This window comes from Dothidotthia symphoricarpi (assembly GCF_010015815.1).
Source record: "Dothidotthia symphoricarpi CBS 119687 unplaced genomic scaffold P153scaffold_9, whole genome shotgun sequence".
In the NCBI taxonomy this organism is placed as follows: domain Eukaryota; kingdom Fungi; phylum Ascomycota; class Dothideomycetes; order Pleosporales; family Dothidotthiaceae; genus Dothidotthia; species Dothidotthia symphoricarpi.
Genome location: NW_022985016.1, coordinates 224,583 through 238,180, shown reverse-complemented (window position 1 = coordinate 238,180; position 13,598 = coordinate 224,583). Strand labels below are relative to the sequence as shown.

Here is a 13,598-nt window from a genome sequence, read left to right as displayed (position 1 = left end):
TACAAAAAGGTTTACCAATGACGTGCTTGCGCACAGACGCGCTAGTGGGTTAGTTCAATGTATTGCTGCAGGACATTCTTCTCAACTTCTCACAATACTACCCATGTTGACGATTGGGCTTCACTAGGAGCTGTGTGCATGAGCATCGTTATGAACGACTAACAACATGCCTGTGTTGTCGATGCTGAGGTAATATACAAAGATTCCACGTCTGATGGATTGCTCTCGATCCGTCTAGCCCCATGACATATTGCCAAAGCGGTATCATACACCCTCCATGACCCAAGCCATGTCCTACTTGAACTTCCAATAAACACAAATCCCAAAGGGTATCCAAAGCCGCAAAAGGAAAAAAAGCGCAGGTCGACTCCACGCTGCTGGAGTACAAACATGCAGGTCATGGTCATACGACCATCTGCGTGACTACAGTTGATGTTACAAAGGAAAATCCGAGTGTCGCTCGATCGCTATAAGAGGCTCGATACACACATCATACGCGTTTTGTTCGATTCCATCTGAAGGTGGTGTCGTGAGTTACCAACATCGGAGCTTGCTCCAAAAACTAGCCCGGGGCGCATTGCCACCTTCCTCATCTGTGCTATGCGGCAAGTTTGTTTTTTCGGTCTGCGGAGGCAGCGCAGCGGTGCGATACGGTTGAGGCGCAGTGCCTTGACCAGCAGCCAGCCGTCGGGCCTCGACTACACGTCTCACGAGCACTAGCGGGCGTCAGCATGTCCATGTCTCGGGTGTGGGACAACTCACATGCAAATGTTTCCTCGATGTTGACCATATCCCTCGCGCTCGTCTCCATGAAACCACACCCCCTCTTTCTTGCCCACTCCAGTCCGGTCTGCGCCTTGATGACGCGAGTGGCTTGTAAATCGCACTTGTTTCCAGCGACGATTTTGACAAGTGGGACCTTCCCGTTGTCGATGCGGCCTTCTTCTTCCATGTCGATCATCTCCATGAAGTGGTCGAGGGCGTCGAGAGAGTTTGCGCTTGTGATGTCATAGACGAGGAGGAAGGCGTCAGAACGGAGATTGGAGGCAGCCCAGAGCCCACGGTATTCTTCTTGGCCAGCCGTATCAGTGAGCATGAGGTAGTAGGGATGGCCGTCCACGGTACGTGTTACCGAGTACGAGTCCTCTTGACGTATGTTAGCTGCGAGCGCGGGAGCGGCGTACGACTCATACCTATTGTGGGGTCGTATCTGAGAAGCAGCCGTTAGTGACTTTGATGTGGCTGGAATAAGAAATATGGCAGCGCGACTTACTCCGACGTCCATTGACTCCTCACCAGCCGCAGAGTGATGGAACTCTTTCCTGCTTCCGCATCAGCCTTTGGTCCGTAATGTATATGGGAGCTATGCGCATACCGCATCCTCCATCGCCGCACACCGTAATGGTGATGCGATCGCTCGCGTCCATGACTACTGCGCCTGCCTCGTGTGCGCCTTTGTTCGGTCGACTGTTTACTTGGTAGCAATCCCGTGTCCACAAGCGTCTCCCAGTCGCGACTTTGTGAATTCCGAGTTATCGCCTAGGATCCAATTGCTCTCGTCGCAACCCTGGTAAAGATGTCCGTGTGGCAGCGGAGTCGTGACGATCCGTGGAGTAGCGATCAATGGGAGCGGGCGCACAAGCAGAAGAAACAAATTCACTCGACGTGGGAATGAGCGTAGATCTGAGACAAAAGGAAATGAGATGGAATGAGTGTGAAAGTGAGTGTCAGTGTTAGTGTCAGTGTCAGTGTGTCAGCTATCGTCCGGCGCGCCGAGTCCAGGTGTTCCTGCCTTAGCATCACCCTTGTGCCGCGCCCAACTTTGCATGACTCGAACGTCCCCGGAACACACCTCCGCTTCCGCCATGCACAAGCTCTGTAGATCACACGTGCTAGACGGCAATAAGGCGTACGAGGCTGAAACACATGGTTCACACTGGAATTCGTCGTACACCATTGGACTACGAAGAGTGCAGCCCTTGAAAAGCGGACATGGGAATGCTGTTGATTGGTCAATTCGTCGATTGGAGATATTTAATTGGCCGAGCGTCTTGTACCGTATTGCTCATTCACAAGGGACCGCACCCTTGGTATTTTTTGGAAAGGAGAAAATTCTAATCAGAATCCCATGTCCCGCCGCAGCCGGCAACGCTGCAGCACCTTAGCCCGTCTGTCACATGTACCATCCATGAAGGAGATCAAACGTTATGCATCTCGAGTCCCCAATCACACAACTTCTGTGACCACGCGCTTATTGCCGTCATACCTTTTGAGTGATATATATCGTGACTTTTCAACACGTAACGTAACGAATTCTCTGGCTAGAGTATGGACATTTGGCTTTATGCAAGAGTACACACACGCCTTTCGTCTAGTGCGTACAGTATAACAGTGACCGCCAGACCAGGCCACATGAATTGATGTCACTTCTGCTCGAGGCAAAAACTTTGCGAACAAACCAAGTTTGAATATTCTATGCACAACGCTCTCATTCATCCCCCAACCACATACATACCAAGCCTCCCAAGACATCACACAATGGAAAACACCTTCGCTGTCTCAACGCTTACTGCGCCTCAACCAGTCCTTCCATTTCGGGCATCAACACCGAAGATCCTGTCCCAGGTTTTGTGATTGCACGATTCATCTATAAGACAAGATACCAGAGAAATGGCGTGACAAAATTGCACTCCGATATGAAAGACCAAACCATCCAAGAAAATCTAGCCATGGCCATGTCAAACAGTCGTCCCGATTGCCCCAAGATCCGCCAAAGTGAATGAAAAGAGAGATGAAGAACATGGATTAGAAATAGGGGTATCGTTGAAAACTACTCAGCAAAGATTCATGCTTACTAGAAGAGGAGAGAAAGAAAACGGTCTGCCCATCACTCGTCAAGCGGTTCGATACCCTCGTCGATCTTCGGCTGAGGGATGAAGCCCTGCGACGCAGCAGCCTCTAGACGAGCAGCTTTTGCCGCGTGTATGTCGCCAATACCCCCTTGTTCAGGAGACCGTTTGCTCGGAGGCGCAAGTGTGGACGGAATGGACGACGTTTGGCCGGTCTCAGATATGACATTGGGCATGAGGGTTTGATGGTTCGGGTAGTGGCGTGGCGAGGCGCTCTTTCTGCTCTTGTCGCTGGCTGCAGAAGAGGTTCGCGGCGACACCCGACCTTGCTGTGGCGCGCATCCAAGTTAGCTAGTGTACTCATGGAATATTTGTATACGGGTAAATGATACGAGGGATTCAAGAACCTACCTGCTTGGCCCATCGCAATCCACATGAATTGCATAAATCCCGCTTCCCAGAAGGACCTCTACGCCATTCAGGCGTGGTTCGTGTATGGCAGTTTGCACAGTCTTTCTGCATCTGTCCAGTACCCTTTCTGCGCTTTCTCTTCTTTTTAGCTGCGAGTAAGGTTTGCACTTCCTCTGCCAGATAACGATTGCGCTTTTCCATTTGCCGTAGTTCATATTGCCAGCTCGTGCTTCGTGTAGTCTTGAGCTCGTCGAACACGTTGTCATCGGAGGCGAGTGTCTGGTCTTGGTGTCCAAGCCGTAAGCCGTTATGACCAGCATACGTAGCTGGGCATTCTTCGGTGGTAACGAAACGAGCATCGGTCGAGGCAGTTACTGGCGTGTTCTGTCCAGACGCAGACCCATGCATTGGGGAGGCACCAGAAAAGACTGTAGACGCTGGATTTTGAGAGCCTCCCGCGTTGCGATCCTTGGTGGTATACATCGACGGCCGACTATTGGTGCTGTTTCTTGAGTACTTCAATAATCGCGTTTGCCCAACGACAAAGGTCGGTTTTTGGCCCTCGGTGGCGTCTCCAGGGTAGATTGTGGTGAAGGCCTGTAGGACCTGTCCTCTTTTGTTGATCATTTCGTGCTTGACTTCGCCTTTTCTTCCACCTCTTGCAAGCTCCAGGATGCGCCCAAAGTTGACCTTGGACTCTTGCCGCATAAGCGCCTGAATACTAGTTCCGACAAGATCTTCAGGTTGTTTATCTAGTAGTTGGCGAACGTTGGACGAGACAAACAAGAACATGCCGGATGTTGACATCTTGGTCCATAACTCGTTGTCTCCAATACCGCCGGACTCACGGACAATGGCCTTGCTGAGTGTGTACACCGGACGTTCGCGACCTACCAAGATGATGCACTTGCGACCTTTGCCTTGCTCGGTGTGCAATGAACCGTGACCTTCGAACCACATGTATCCACTCTTCTTTCGTCGTATGCGGAACACCACATTGACCGATCCACCATTCGACGTCTCCTTGAGTTCTCGCGTGACTGGAACGATGTCGCTAGGATGGCAGACAGACGACAAAGCGGTGCCAATGAGTTCACTGGGCTCGTACTCGAGTATCCTGTTGCTAGATGGCGATAGATACATGAAGAGTCCTTTGAGGGACAGGACATGAACGACGTCATCGGTGTTTTCAAGCAGAACCTTGTCCCAGATGCGTCGCGTGATTTCCGAGTCTCCGGAGCCACCATAGGTAGCAAGCACGTTGGAGACCTCATCCTTGGAGATGGTCTGTCCCTGCTCTGGCATCGGCTTCTGCACATCATTAAAGACGTAACTTGGCATGGACATGCCGCGTTGGTAGTTAACCCTGAACGATCCGTCTGGCTGGTGATCAGTTTTGTGCATGGACATCAGCTTCAAGGGCATGAGATGACTTACCTGCGTTCTTGTTGGTCATAGCTCCCGGCTGTTCCACAAGATCGACCTGAAACCCAACGAAGAACTTGATAGGCCCCCCTGGCTCCCAAGGAATGGGTATCATGGTCAGCAGATTCATGAACGGCTGCCCGCCCCTCCTGTAGTTGATCAGGCTGATCTGCGCTTCTGTCCGAGCGGTGATGGTGTTCTTCAAGTACAGGACCGAGTCGTCGTCGACATACTTGCGTTTGACGCCAGACTCGACTTTCCCGTCGGGCGATTGAAGGAAGCGGCAGTTTCTGCCCAAGATCATGTGCTTGGTGTAGCCCGTAAGACGCTCAAAGTTATCAGAGCAGTACACGATGGGAACGTCGTCCATGCTGGCGTCGCACACTACGAAAGCACACGACAGATCTACCGAGCCAATGTCGATCTGGGGATTCTGTCTTGTAGCTACGCGTATCTGGAATGTGTCAGTCGGACAAGTCACGGCTCCGGGCTAAGGATACATACAAGCACGCCAAGCATGTCAAAGCCCGTCGACGAATATGCGTTCTTAAACTGCGTCTTCATGTGCGGGTTCGAGTTCATGGTGGAAGGAAATCCGCCTTGGGGCGTGGCCCAGGGGAGGTTGTTGTTGACGAGATTTTGGAGCTTGTCGAGCTTGTCGCGCGGGAGGTCGATCTCTGGGTTCTGGGCTACCGGCTGCTGGTTCTTGAGCGAGGTAATGCTCATCTGCGTGGGGAAATCGGCGCCCTTGGAGGACGAGTGCTGCACGCTCTGCGGCCTGGACGTGGAGCATATGCTGCTCTGGTCCTGACTGCTGGAGCGACTCAGATGCGCAGGGGGCCCTGATACCGATCGCGCCTCGGGGGTGGCGCTCTGCGATTCGCTCTTGAAGCGGTCGCGAGGCTGCATGGCAGACATGTTGGCGTCTTGGCGGGGGACGGGCATGGGCCTCACGACGTCGGGGTTGAGCGGCGAGCCCATCATGGGCGAGTTGAACTGGTTGTTCTGGTACATGTTCATGTCGGCGGGCATCATGTTGAGCGAGTCGTCCATGTCGAGCGGCATGTTCATGTTGGTAGGGTAGGGGCTCATGTCCATGTCCAGGGCCACGTCGGGGTGCATGGGCGAGGCGTAGGCGGAGGGCGGGGCGGGCATGGCGCCGTACGGGGACGTGTTGTTTGCGAACTGCGTGTTGATGGCCAGGCCGGCGGGGGTGTTGCGCGGGTTGTGCATGGCGGAGGCGGTGCGCGGGAACGACGTCGAGGTGCGCATCATGCCGTCCATGGCCGTCGAGGGCGACATGTCGAACTGGAAGCCGTCCATGTCGCGGGCATTGGGGTCGCCGAAGCTGAGCATGGACAGGCGGCGCGACTCGGGGCTCTGCAGATGCATGTGCTGGTGCTGGGCGCGGGCGTAGACGGGGATGCTCTGGCGGCGGTTCGCCTTGTTGTTCTGCGAGACGATGTCGTCGAGCGACTGGCTCTCCTGGGCGTCGTACGTGTCCATGGCGTCCGGGCCCATGGCCATGATGCCGGGCCCGTTGGAGTTGGCCGGGAAGGGCCGCGAGGGGTAGGGGTAGCCGTTCATGCTGGCCGGCGACGCGTCTCAGTCTGCCGCGACCCGCATGCAGGCATCGACCGGCGCAGCCCACGGGCGAGAGGGGGTGCAGGCGACGACGACGACGGGACGAGCAGCGGTGCGATGCGAGGAGCGCCGGCGGGGGGTGGTGCGGGTGTGTGGCGTCGGTCGGGCGGCGCGTGGCATCGACGGCAAGGCAACGCGTCCCCTGCTGGCCTCTCGCAGAAGCCAGGTCCCAAACTACAGTTGTCGCGAGTGTGGCAGCGATGGTTTGTGCATGGGGCGGGCCTGCGACGTTTGAGTGGGCGACGGGATCGAGCTGCAGCGATGCGCTAGACGGTGACTCGCCTTGAGCCTCCGTCGCCGATCAGATCAGATCAGAGCCGGGCTGGGGTGCGGTGCGGTCAGGCCAGCGTCGAGGGGAGCAAAATCACAGCCGAGTCACAGTCGAGTCGCCGTCCAGTCACCAGTCCAGTCCAGTGCCAGCCACGTCGCCGTCCCGCCAGCGTCGAGTCGCAGTCGGGGCAGCGTCGAGTGCGTGGCGCGGTGCTCCCTCGGGGCATTTTGCGTCTGGCGCTGCTTTTTGGCACCAGCCCTGCCGCGACGACGTCAGTCCATGGCACCGACGCCGACACGTGCTGGGTGGGCCTCGCAGACGCCAAGCAGCCTTTCGACTTTTGCAGCTGATGCACCGCGACCATGTCGTCCAGCAGCGCCATGATAGTCCGGCACCTGGCTGCGCGCAGTCGCCTGCACCGCCCCTCGCGCCCTGCCCTGCCGTCGCTGCCTGCCCATCACTCGCTGCCACGCTTTCTCTCCACCGACACGCCCGCCGACTCCAGCCTCGAGCCCTCGCCGCGCCCCCAGAATGTCGCCGACCAGTACCACATGTACAAGCAGCAGCGTGAGCCCCGCCCTCTGCACCTCCCCGCCCTCTACATCCTCTCCACCCTCTCCACCCTCTGCACCTCCATCCCCTCTAACCCCGCGCAGAGAGCCACATGGGCAGGCTCGGCGCCGACATCAGCCCGCACTACCAGCCCCACACCCTGCTCAACCACCCGCCCGCGCCCGCCGACGTGACGCTCGAGCTGCTCCTGGCCTCCGAGGCCCACCAAGGCCATGTCACGTCGCTGTGGAACCCCGCAAACGCCCGCTACATCCACGGCATCAGGCAGGGCGTCCACATCATCTCGCTCGAGGTCACGGCCGCCCACCTGCGCCGCTCGGCAAAGGTCGTCCAGGAGGTGTCGAGGCGGGGGGGCATGGTCCTGTTCGTGGGCACCCGCGACGGCCAGGACCGCGCTGTAGCACGTGCCGCTGAGTTGGCCAAGGGCTACCACCTGTTCGAGCGCTGGATCCCGGGGAGCATCACCAACGGCCAGCAGATCCTGGGTCGATGCAAGACCAAGGTGGTCAACGAACTGGACCAAGACGTGCCCGGCTTCGAGGAGCAGCTATACGACCGGCCCGTCCTGCGACCCGACCTGGTCGTGTGCATGAACCCGCTGGAGAACTATGTCTTGCTGCACGAGTGCGCCCTGAACAACATTCCCACAATCGGCGTCATCGACACCAACGCTGATCCAACCTGGGTCACCTACCCCATCCCGGCAAACGACGACAGGTGAGGACCGCCCCTTGACTACCACTTACCGAGTGCTAACCCCTTCGCAGTCTCCGCTGCATCCAGGTCATTGCTGGTGTGCTTGGCCGAGCCGGTGAAGCAGGCCAGAAGCAGCGTCTTGCAGCCGCGGCCACCGGCGAAATCACATACCGACCTGCCAAGAATCTGTACATGGCTGGGGTGGATGATGACACCGCCCCCCCTGTAGAGCGCGCCGGAACGGGGAGAGAGACCAGCGCCAACGAGAGTGTCGGTGACGTCGACGGGCGTTCTTCCAAGCTCGACGAGGTCGACAACCACAAGAACCATCGTGTGAAGGAAGGGAGGGACATCTAGGTCACGGCCCAGACCTGACCTAGCATCGGTTTTGTGTTCACCGTGTTCCATGTCCAATTCTTTGTACATCACTTCTGTAGAGCATCACAAAAGGCGTTGCGTCGTAGGGCTGTTTTCAATGACTATGCACACATGGTAACTGAGCGAAGCCTTACCCTCTGCTCAGAGGAAAGGTCTGTCTCATTGAAAGCCATATATCCTCATGAGGTGCTATCCACAATCATTAAACCTTTGACTGTCCCAACAGGTTCAATGCTAGATGCTGGAAGAATAGGATCAAAGACAATTAATTACTAAGGGCTGGACCAATCGCAACCTCCATAACACGTGCTATGCTTCCCCATCTCCAAAGAGAACACTGAAACACAAACCTTCCCAAGATGCCGTCTCAACGGGCCTGATAATGATGGGTTAATCCAGGTCATCTGCACTCGTGTTCGCCGCTGGCTTCGCATTCTCCTTTCTGGCCTGTGGGTAAAAGTCGACTTTCCCACCATCGCCAATCACCCCCATGCGATCGTACAGTGAGCGCGCGCGCACATATGGATCCGCTTGCCAGTAGTTCTGCCTGAGCTCCTCGGCAACAGCGTCTCTTTCCTGTCTCCGCCCGTCGGCGCCCTGCCCTTCTCTGCCTGTACGTACCCAATCCAGCACCGTTGTCTCATATCTCTCTACAATGCTCTTTCGTTGCGCCAGTAGACTCTGCTTCGTGGCCACGTCTTTCATGCGATCATTCTCGCCTGCTATGGGCTCGGGATACGCGTACTGCCACTTTTCGTCTCCACCACAGTCCGCTGGTATCTGGGATCTAGGAACGTACTTTTGTAGTTCATCAATGTTCTTCGCAAAGTGGACCTTGGAAGCTACAATGGGGTCAAGCCAGCCGCGTACGATGCTCCACACAGCGTTGAAGACCCAAGGTGCTTTGTAGACCAGCACCGTGCCGAGAGACTCTGGGTAGTTTGCTTCGAAGCACTTGATCATGAATTTTACGGGCGTGTAGTCCATATTCGCCATGGAAAAGTCGGTGAGGTCGAAGACGACAGTCTACATGTGTCATTTTAGCACTGATTTTGCCAGGCTTAGTGGATTGCTCGGGAACTTACGGCGGTGTCGATAGGCGGCCTGAGGAGCATGCGAGCAGTCTCGATGGTGAAGACGGTGAACTTCTCTAGACTCTCTTCTGTCTGATCGCCCGCTTTGTGCAGACGGGCGCGAACAAAACACATGGGCCTGCCTTCGTTGTCAAGGCCATGCAGGTAACTTTTGCCCATGCGCAATTGTGTCAGAAAATCTTGAGCATTCTTCTTGACCTTTGCATCGCTGCCTCCTGCCTGCTCGACTGCGCCCAGTTCGCCGTTCAGTACGATATCGTCGTCAACATGCATATCCTTTAGTCTCCAGTGCATTGTTGAGACCATCATGACAAGCGCCTTCTCCACATTCCATTTCCTTGCGCGCAAGAATCGAAGAAGCAGAGCATCGGGATGATCGTGCTTGACCATTGCCCAAAATGCTTGTCGCAATTCCTCCGGTGGAGTGTTTGCTAACGCGGCCTTATATTCCTGGTTTTGTCCAAACTTGTCATCGTCGGCGGGTAAGGAGATTGAGTGAATGTCTGTCGACGTTCTTGCCCCCGATGCAATAGTCTCAGCATCAGCGCCCTTATCGCCCTTGCTTCGCTTGAAAACACTCAGTCGACTCTTTTTCTTCTCCTTCTTCCCATCATTGTCCGATGCTTCACTGACAGGCGCCGATACAGCACTATCAACACCGCTTGCCTCTTCCAAAGTTGTTCCCACACCAAATACTTTCATCGTCACTGCCCATAACTGTCGCAGCTTCTCCTCTTCGTCTGCTGTAAGGGTCCCTGGTCGCCCAGCAGGAGTGTTTGGCGCCATGACAAGATACGAGTCTGTGAGATCTGCAACGTCAAACTTTGACGAAAGAGTGCCGTTTTTGCCTTCCTCAGCTGTGACTGAGGGGTAGTTTACGAGAGGAACAAGTAGTGCGCCGCCGGTCGCAAGCCCGATAACTATCGCCGCAGTCCAGAGGCCTGTTCCACTCTTCTGGTGTAGAATCGCCTCAGGTTTCCGCGTGCAGTGATATGCCGTACGTGTATATGTGGTTGCGCGCGCAAGACCACGGAGACTAACTCGAAGGTGAGAATGCTGCGTAAGATGTACAGATGATGAATGCCTGAGCGCTGAAAATGGTGGTTTTGGCGACAGTCTCTTTACCGTGTGAGCACCGAGGGACATGAAGATGGCGATGTGACGACGCAGCGGGTGACTACTGGCGCAGTGCTTACGGAAGGCGCAGTGGGGTGTTGGTGGAGATTTCCCCGGATTGGTCCGGACGGCACGACGAACCCCGACGAGAGATTGAGGGGACTTGGAGAGATGGCCAAGCCGCACAGTGCTACGTAACAGACTATGCGACAAACTATTCTTGTGTGGACTCGGAGAAAATGTGAAGCCAGGATGGGCGGCAGGGCCATCGTCATGATGCGCCTCGTGCAGGCGCTAACTGCCCCTCCCCCTCGACAGCACCAGCCACAGCCCGCCATCTGCAGGGCAACACGTCGGTCATGCATGCCAGCGGCCAAACAGCCTGACAAACAAAACACCACACAATGGCGTCGACGACCCCCACCCACGAGCCGCCCTCGTACCGCCGCAATCGCTCCAAGTCGCCCGGCCTCCGTCCAACAACACCCTTGCGTCCTTCATCCCGCAGCTCCCTACGCGACAGTGCCCAGCGCGGTCGCGGCGCGTCTTCGTCGCAGAACCCCTTGTCGCATCTGCAAGATGGCTTCGCCGAGCTCAGCGACGCCATGGCAGACTTGGAGCAGAACTTCGTACAGCTGCAGCTGATGCACGAGAGTCTTGCCCGCTTCTCCGAGAGTTTTGCAGGCTTCTTGTATGGCCTGAACATGAATGCTTTCTGTGTTGATTTCCCAGAGGTAGGGCGATTGATCCATTTGCGTCCGATACGACAACTCACCGGCTGATGCTGTATAGGCACCGATTCCCGAATCATTCAAACGCACCCTGTACCAGCACGCCGAGCTCACTGCCGCGAACCTCAACCGCTCCCAAGGCCCGGAGGACATGGAGACTACATTTCTCACTACCGATACGTCCTTCGTCGATAACCCGCCGAGTAGCAAAATGGCTTCAAGATTCCAACCACCTCAGACCCCGACACGTGCTTCGAAAACGTCAGGCGTCGCCAGAGGGAGAGGAGGAATACCACGGGCTGGTGGACGAGGTGGAGGCATTCCTACGCGTGGCGGTACGACACGGGGGACACGGGGAGGTAGTGGAATTGGCAGAGGCGCTGCTGGAAGAGGGAGAGGTGAGCGGTAGTCTAGTGAGCGAGACTATTGTAATCGTCCTCCGAAACACAAGCCACGTCTTTTCTTCCTCTTTTGGAGGTCACACTTTTGCATCTGCTAGATCTACCGATGCGACGTATTTGGCCAGTCTGTAGAAGCCTTCAAAATGCCGAGACTTGACGATGCTTTCGAGCATTGATCAGGCATCGCGATCGAGAGTCCAGCACTGCTCAGCTAACTCTGTCAGTGTGGAGCGGAGGGCAAGTGTATTCGGAACGATGAAGGTACTGAATTATGAGGTCAGGCATCAAGTTATACATCTTGTGGTCTCCGGGTCAAGTGTGAGCTACTCGACGCACCTAGATTACGCCTCGGGACTTCCATTGCCAAGTCTGATCAGTACACAGGTGTTACACGTCATTTAGATGCACGAGACAGACATATGGCGTCCAATTCGACCGTTACTTCATCCTCGCTTTCCAATCACCTTCGCTATCTGACTTTCCAACGTCTCCATATCCCCTTCTCTCAGCCCAATCGATTCGTTATCCCTGCTCTGATACAAAGTGCCACCTTCCGTCCATATTCTCCGTAGCGTAAACACAGTCTTCAGGCCCGCGTCTTCCTTCCACGCGTCTTCCTCCAGCTTCTTCAACTCTTCTAGTGGGGTATATGTTACATCCCATTGAGAGCTTGTCTGCCTTTCGAATTCACTAAGAACATGCGCAGGCGATGTAGTGAATGAGTTCACCTTGAGAATGCGTTCTGCATCCGTGGTTGGCGTCTTCAGTGCTGCAACAACCAAACGACCTACGTCGCGCATCGTGGTGAAACTGACCTTCTCCTGCCCGGTGCCCAGGAGCGTTGCGCGCTTTCCTTGCACGTCAAAGGTTCCCACTCTTGCGTCTGGGGACGTACCAAAGTAAAGATCCGAATACGGGCCCGTGACTAGGTATGTGACCTTCAAATCCTGAATGTTCTCGCGGACGAACCTGCGAACTTCGAGTTTGAGCTGATGAGGCTTCTCGGTTGCAGAGGTGGGGGCATATTCGATGTCTGTTCCGTACTCTGAGGGGAAGAAGGAATGTATGGTTGGGGAGGCTGACGCCAGCCTGAGCAGGGGAATTTGCGCTAGAATTGCATTGCGACCCAGTGCCGATATGATAGTGTCGTAGTCTGTAGATACTCAGCCAAGGTCTTGCGAGTTTGGAAAGGTGGTCGAGAACACATACCGTTATAAGCCATATTGACGTTGTCTTCAGAGTCTACATCTCCGATGATTACATTGACGCCTTTTTCTTTCCAGCTACTGAGCTCTTCTGACTTGTTTTTCGCGGTGGCTGCGGATGTGAACAGGCCAATCTTCTCAAACGATGATCGGGCGTTGTAGAGCTCTCCAAGAATGTACTTTCCAATAACACCGGTTGCGCCAAAGACGAGAACTTTCCTAGGAGTCATAGTGTCATTGGTCATCTTGTCGGCGTAATGAAATAAATAATATATTTAAGAGCTGTAAGGATTTCAATGTTGGTGCTGCGGTTAGTTATATAGCGTAATACTGTACATAAAATATAGCGAATTAGTGTTAAAGATAGAATGCTAATAACGCATTAGACTTAGTAATATCTTTTTTAGGTAAATAGCGTATTTATACTTCTAGTATAACTAAATAGACGTAATATAGTAAATACCTACAATAGTAACTTAGTATAGAAGCTAGAGCTAGTCTTTATTTATATAAAAAATATTAGTTAAAAGATTAAGTTATAATTATTATATTAAAAAGCTATATAGTAGACTAAATCTATAAGAGGCTAACTCTAAGAGTAGTTACTAGTATAAATTAGATAAGTTTACTAAGAATCTATAGTACTAGCTTTTCTTTACTTATAGTTCTTCTAGTAATATATTAGCTATATTTAGTAAGCTAGCTAAGAGTAGGTATTAGTAATTAAGGTTACTTAGCTTTAAGGCTTTACTTACTAAGGTTTTACTAGGCCTAGCCTATTATATAAGCTTTCTTTTAGTAAAA

General features: G+C 54.2%; 6 protein-coding genes across 6 annotated transcripts; 2 read left to right on the top strand and 4 right to left on the bottom strand.

Annotated features, from left to right (window-relative positions):
* Nucleotides 1-58: 58 nt before the first annotated feature.
* P153DRAFT_223575 (ras-domain-containing protein) lies at nucleotides 59-1,541 on the bottom strand. The gene is made up of 5 exons (XM_033662646.1): nucleotides 1,376-1,541; nucleotides 1,274-1,322; nucleotides 1,194-1,210; nucleotides 763-1,146; nucleotides 59-716 (listed from the first exon to the last, which is right to left on the bottom strand). The coding sequence occupies exons 1-5, from the start codon at nucleotides 1,425-1,427 to the stop codon at nucleotides 535-537; spliced, it is 684 nt and encodes a 227-aa protein (XP_033524144.1). The 5' UTR covers nucleotides 1,428-1,541; the 3' UTR covers nucleotides 59-534.
* Nucleotides 1,542-2,887: 1,346 nt separating this feature from the next.
* On the bottom strand, nucleotides 2,888-6,272 carry P153DRAFT_356444 (blue light regulator 1; the record flags this gene model as incomplete). Its single annotated transcript, XM_033666649.1, has 4 exons — nucleotides 2,888-3,178; nucleotides 3,261-4,639; nucleotides 4,698-5,139; nucleotides 5,190-6,272. The coding sequence occupies 4 exons, from the start codon at nucleotides 6,270-6,272 to the stop codon at nucleotides 2,888-2,890; spliced, it is 3,195 nt and encodes a 1,064-aa protein (XP_033524143.1).
* Nucleotides 6,273-6,759: 487 nt separating this feature from the next.
* P153DRAFT_366267 (ribosomal protein S2) lies at nucleotides 6,760-8,538 on the top strand. Its single transcript, XM_033668014.1, has 3 exons — nucleotides 6,760-7,167; nucleotides 7,257-7,890; nucleotides 7,941-8,538. The coding sequence occupies exons 1-3, from the start codon at nucleotides 6,963-6,965 to the stop codon at nucleotides 8,224-8,226; spliced, it is 1,125 nt and encodes a 374-aa protein (XP_033524142.1). The 5' UTR covers nucleotides 6,760-6,962; the 3' UTR covers nucleotides 8,227-8,538.
* Nucleotides 8,539-8,637: 99 nt separating this feature from the next.
* P153DRAFT_290038 (CRAL/TRIO domain-containing protein) lies at nucleotides 8,638-10,127 on the bottom strand (the record flags this gene model as incomplete). The annotated part of the gene is made up of 2 exons (XM_033663691.1): nucleotides 8,638-9,273; nucleotides 9,333-10,127. 2 exons carry the CDS (start codon nucleotides 10,125-10,127, stop codon nucleotides 8,638-8,640), a joined length of 1,431 nt encoding a protein of 476 aa, XP_033524141.1.
* Nucleotides 10,128-10,861: 734 nt separating this feature from the next.
* Nucleotides 10,862-11,597, top strand: P153DRAFT_290404 (uncharacterized protein; the record flags this gene model as incomplete). Its single annotated transcript, XM_033663712.1, has 2 exons — nucleotides 10,862-11,191; nucleotides 11,250-11,597. The coding sequence occupies 2 exons, from the start codon at nucleotides 10,862-10,864 to the stop codon at nucleotides 11,595-11,597; spliced, it is 678 nt and encodes a 225-aa protein (XP_033524140.1).
* Nucleotides 11,598-12,021: 424 nt separating this feature from the next.
* P153DRAFT_366263 (NAD(P)-binding protein) lies at nucleotides 12,022-13,097 on the bottom strand. Its single transcript, XM_033668013.1, has 2 exons — nucleotides 12,799-13,097; nucleotides 12,022-12,742 (listed from the first exon to the last, which is right to left on the bottom strand). Exons 1-2 carry the CDS (start codon nucleotides 13,037-13,039, stop codon nucleotides 12,033-12,035), a joined length of 951 nt encoding a protein of 316 aa, XP_033524139.1. The 5' UTR covers nucleotides 13,040-13,097; the 3' UTR covers nucleotides 12,022-12,032.
* Nucleotides 13,098-13,598: the final 501 nt, after the last annotated feature.

Excerpts from the sequence above, each read along its gene's own strand:
- P153DRAFT_366263 (XM_033668013.1), bottom strand. The coding sequence starts at position 13,039 with ATGACCAATGACACTATGACTCCTAGGAAAGTTCTCGTCTTTGGCGCA. Across the intron at positions 12,743-12,798 it reads CGTCAATATGGCTTATAACG|ACTACGACACTATCATATCG; the intron begins GTATGTGTTCTC and ends GAGTATCTACAG.
- P153DRAFT_366267 (XM_033668014.1), top strand. The coding sequence starts at position 6,963 with ATGTCGTCCAGCAGCGCCATGATAGTCCGGCACCTGGCTGCGCGCAGT. Across the intron at positions 7,168-7,256 it reads CCACATGTACAAGCAGCAGC|AGAGCCACATGGGCAGGCTC; the intron begins GTGAGCCCCGCC and ends AACCCCGCGCAG. Across the intron at positions 7,891-7,940 it reads ATCCCGGCAAACGACGACAG|TCTCCGCTGCATCCAGGTCA; the intron begins GTGAGGACCGCC and ends ACCCCTTCGCAG.
- P153DRAFT_223575 (XM_033662646.1), bottom strand. The coding sequence starts at position 1,427 with ATGGACGCGAGCGATCGCATCACCATTACGGTGTGCGGCGATGGAGGA. Across the intron at positions 1,323-1,375 it reads GTGCGGCGATGGAGGATGCG|GAAAGAGTTCCATCACTCTG; the intron begins GTATGCGCATAG and ends ATGCGGAAGCAG. Across the intron at positions 717-762 it reads CATCGAGGAAACATTTGCAT|TGCTCGTGAGACGTGTAGTC; the intron begins GTGAGTTGTCCC and ends GACGCCCGCTAG.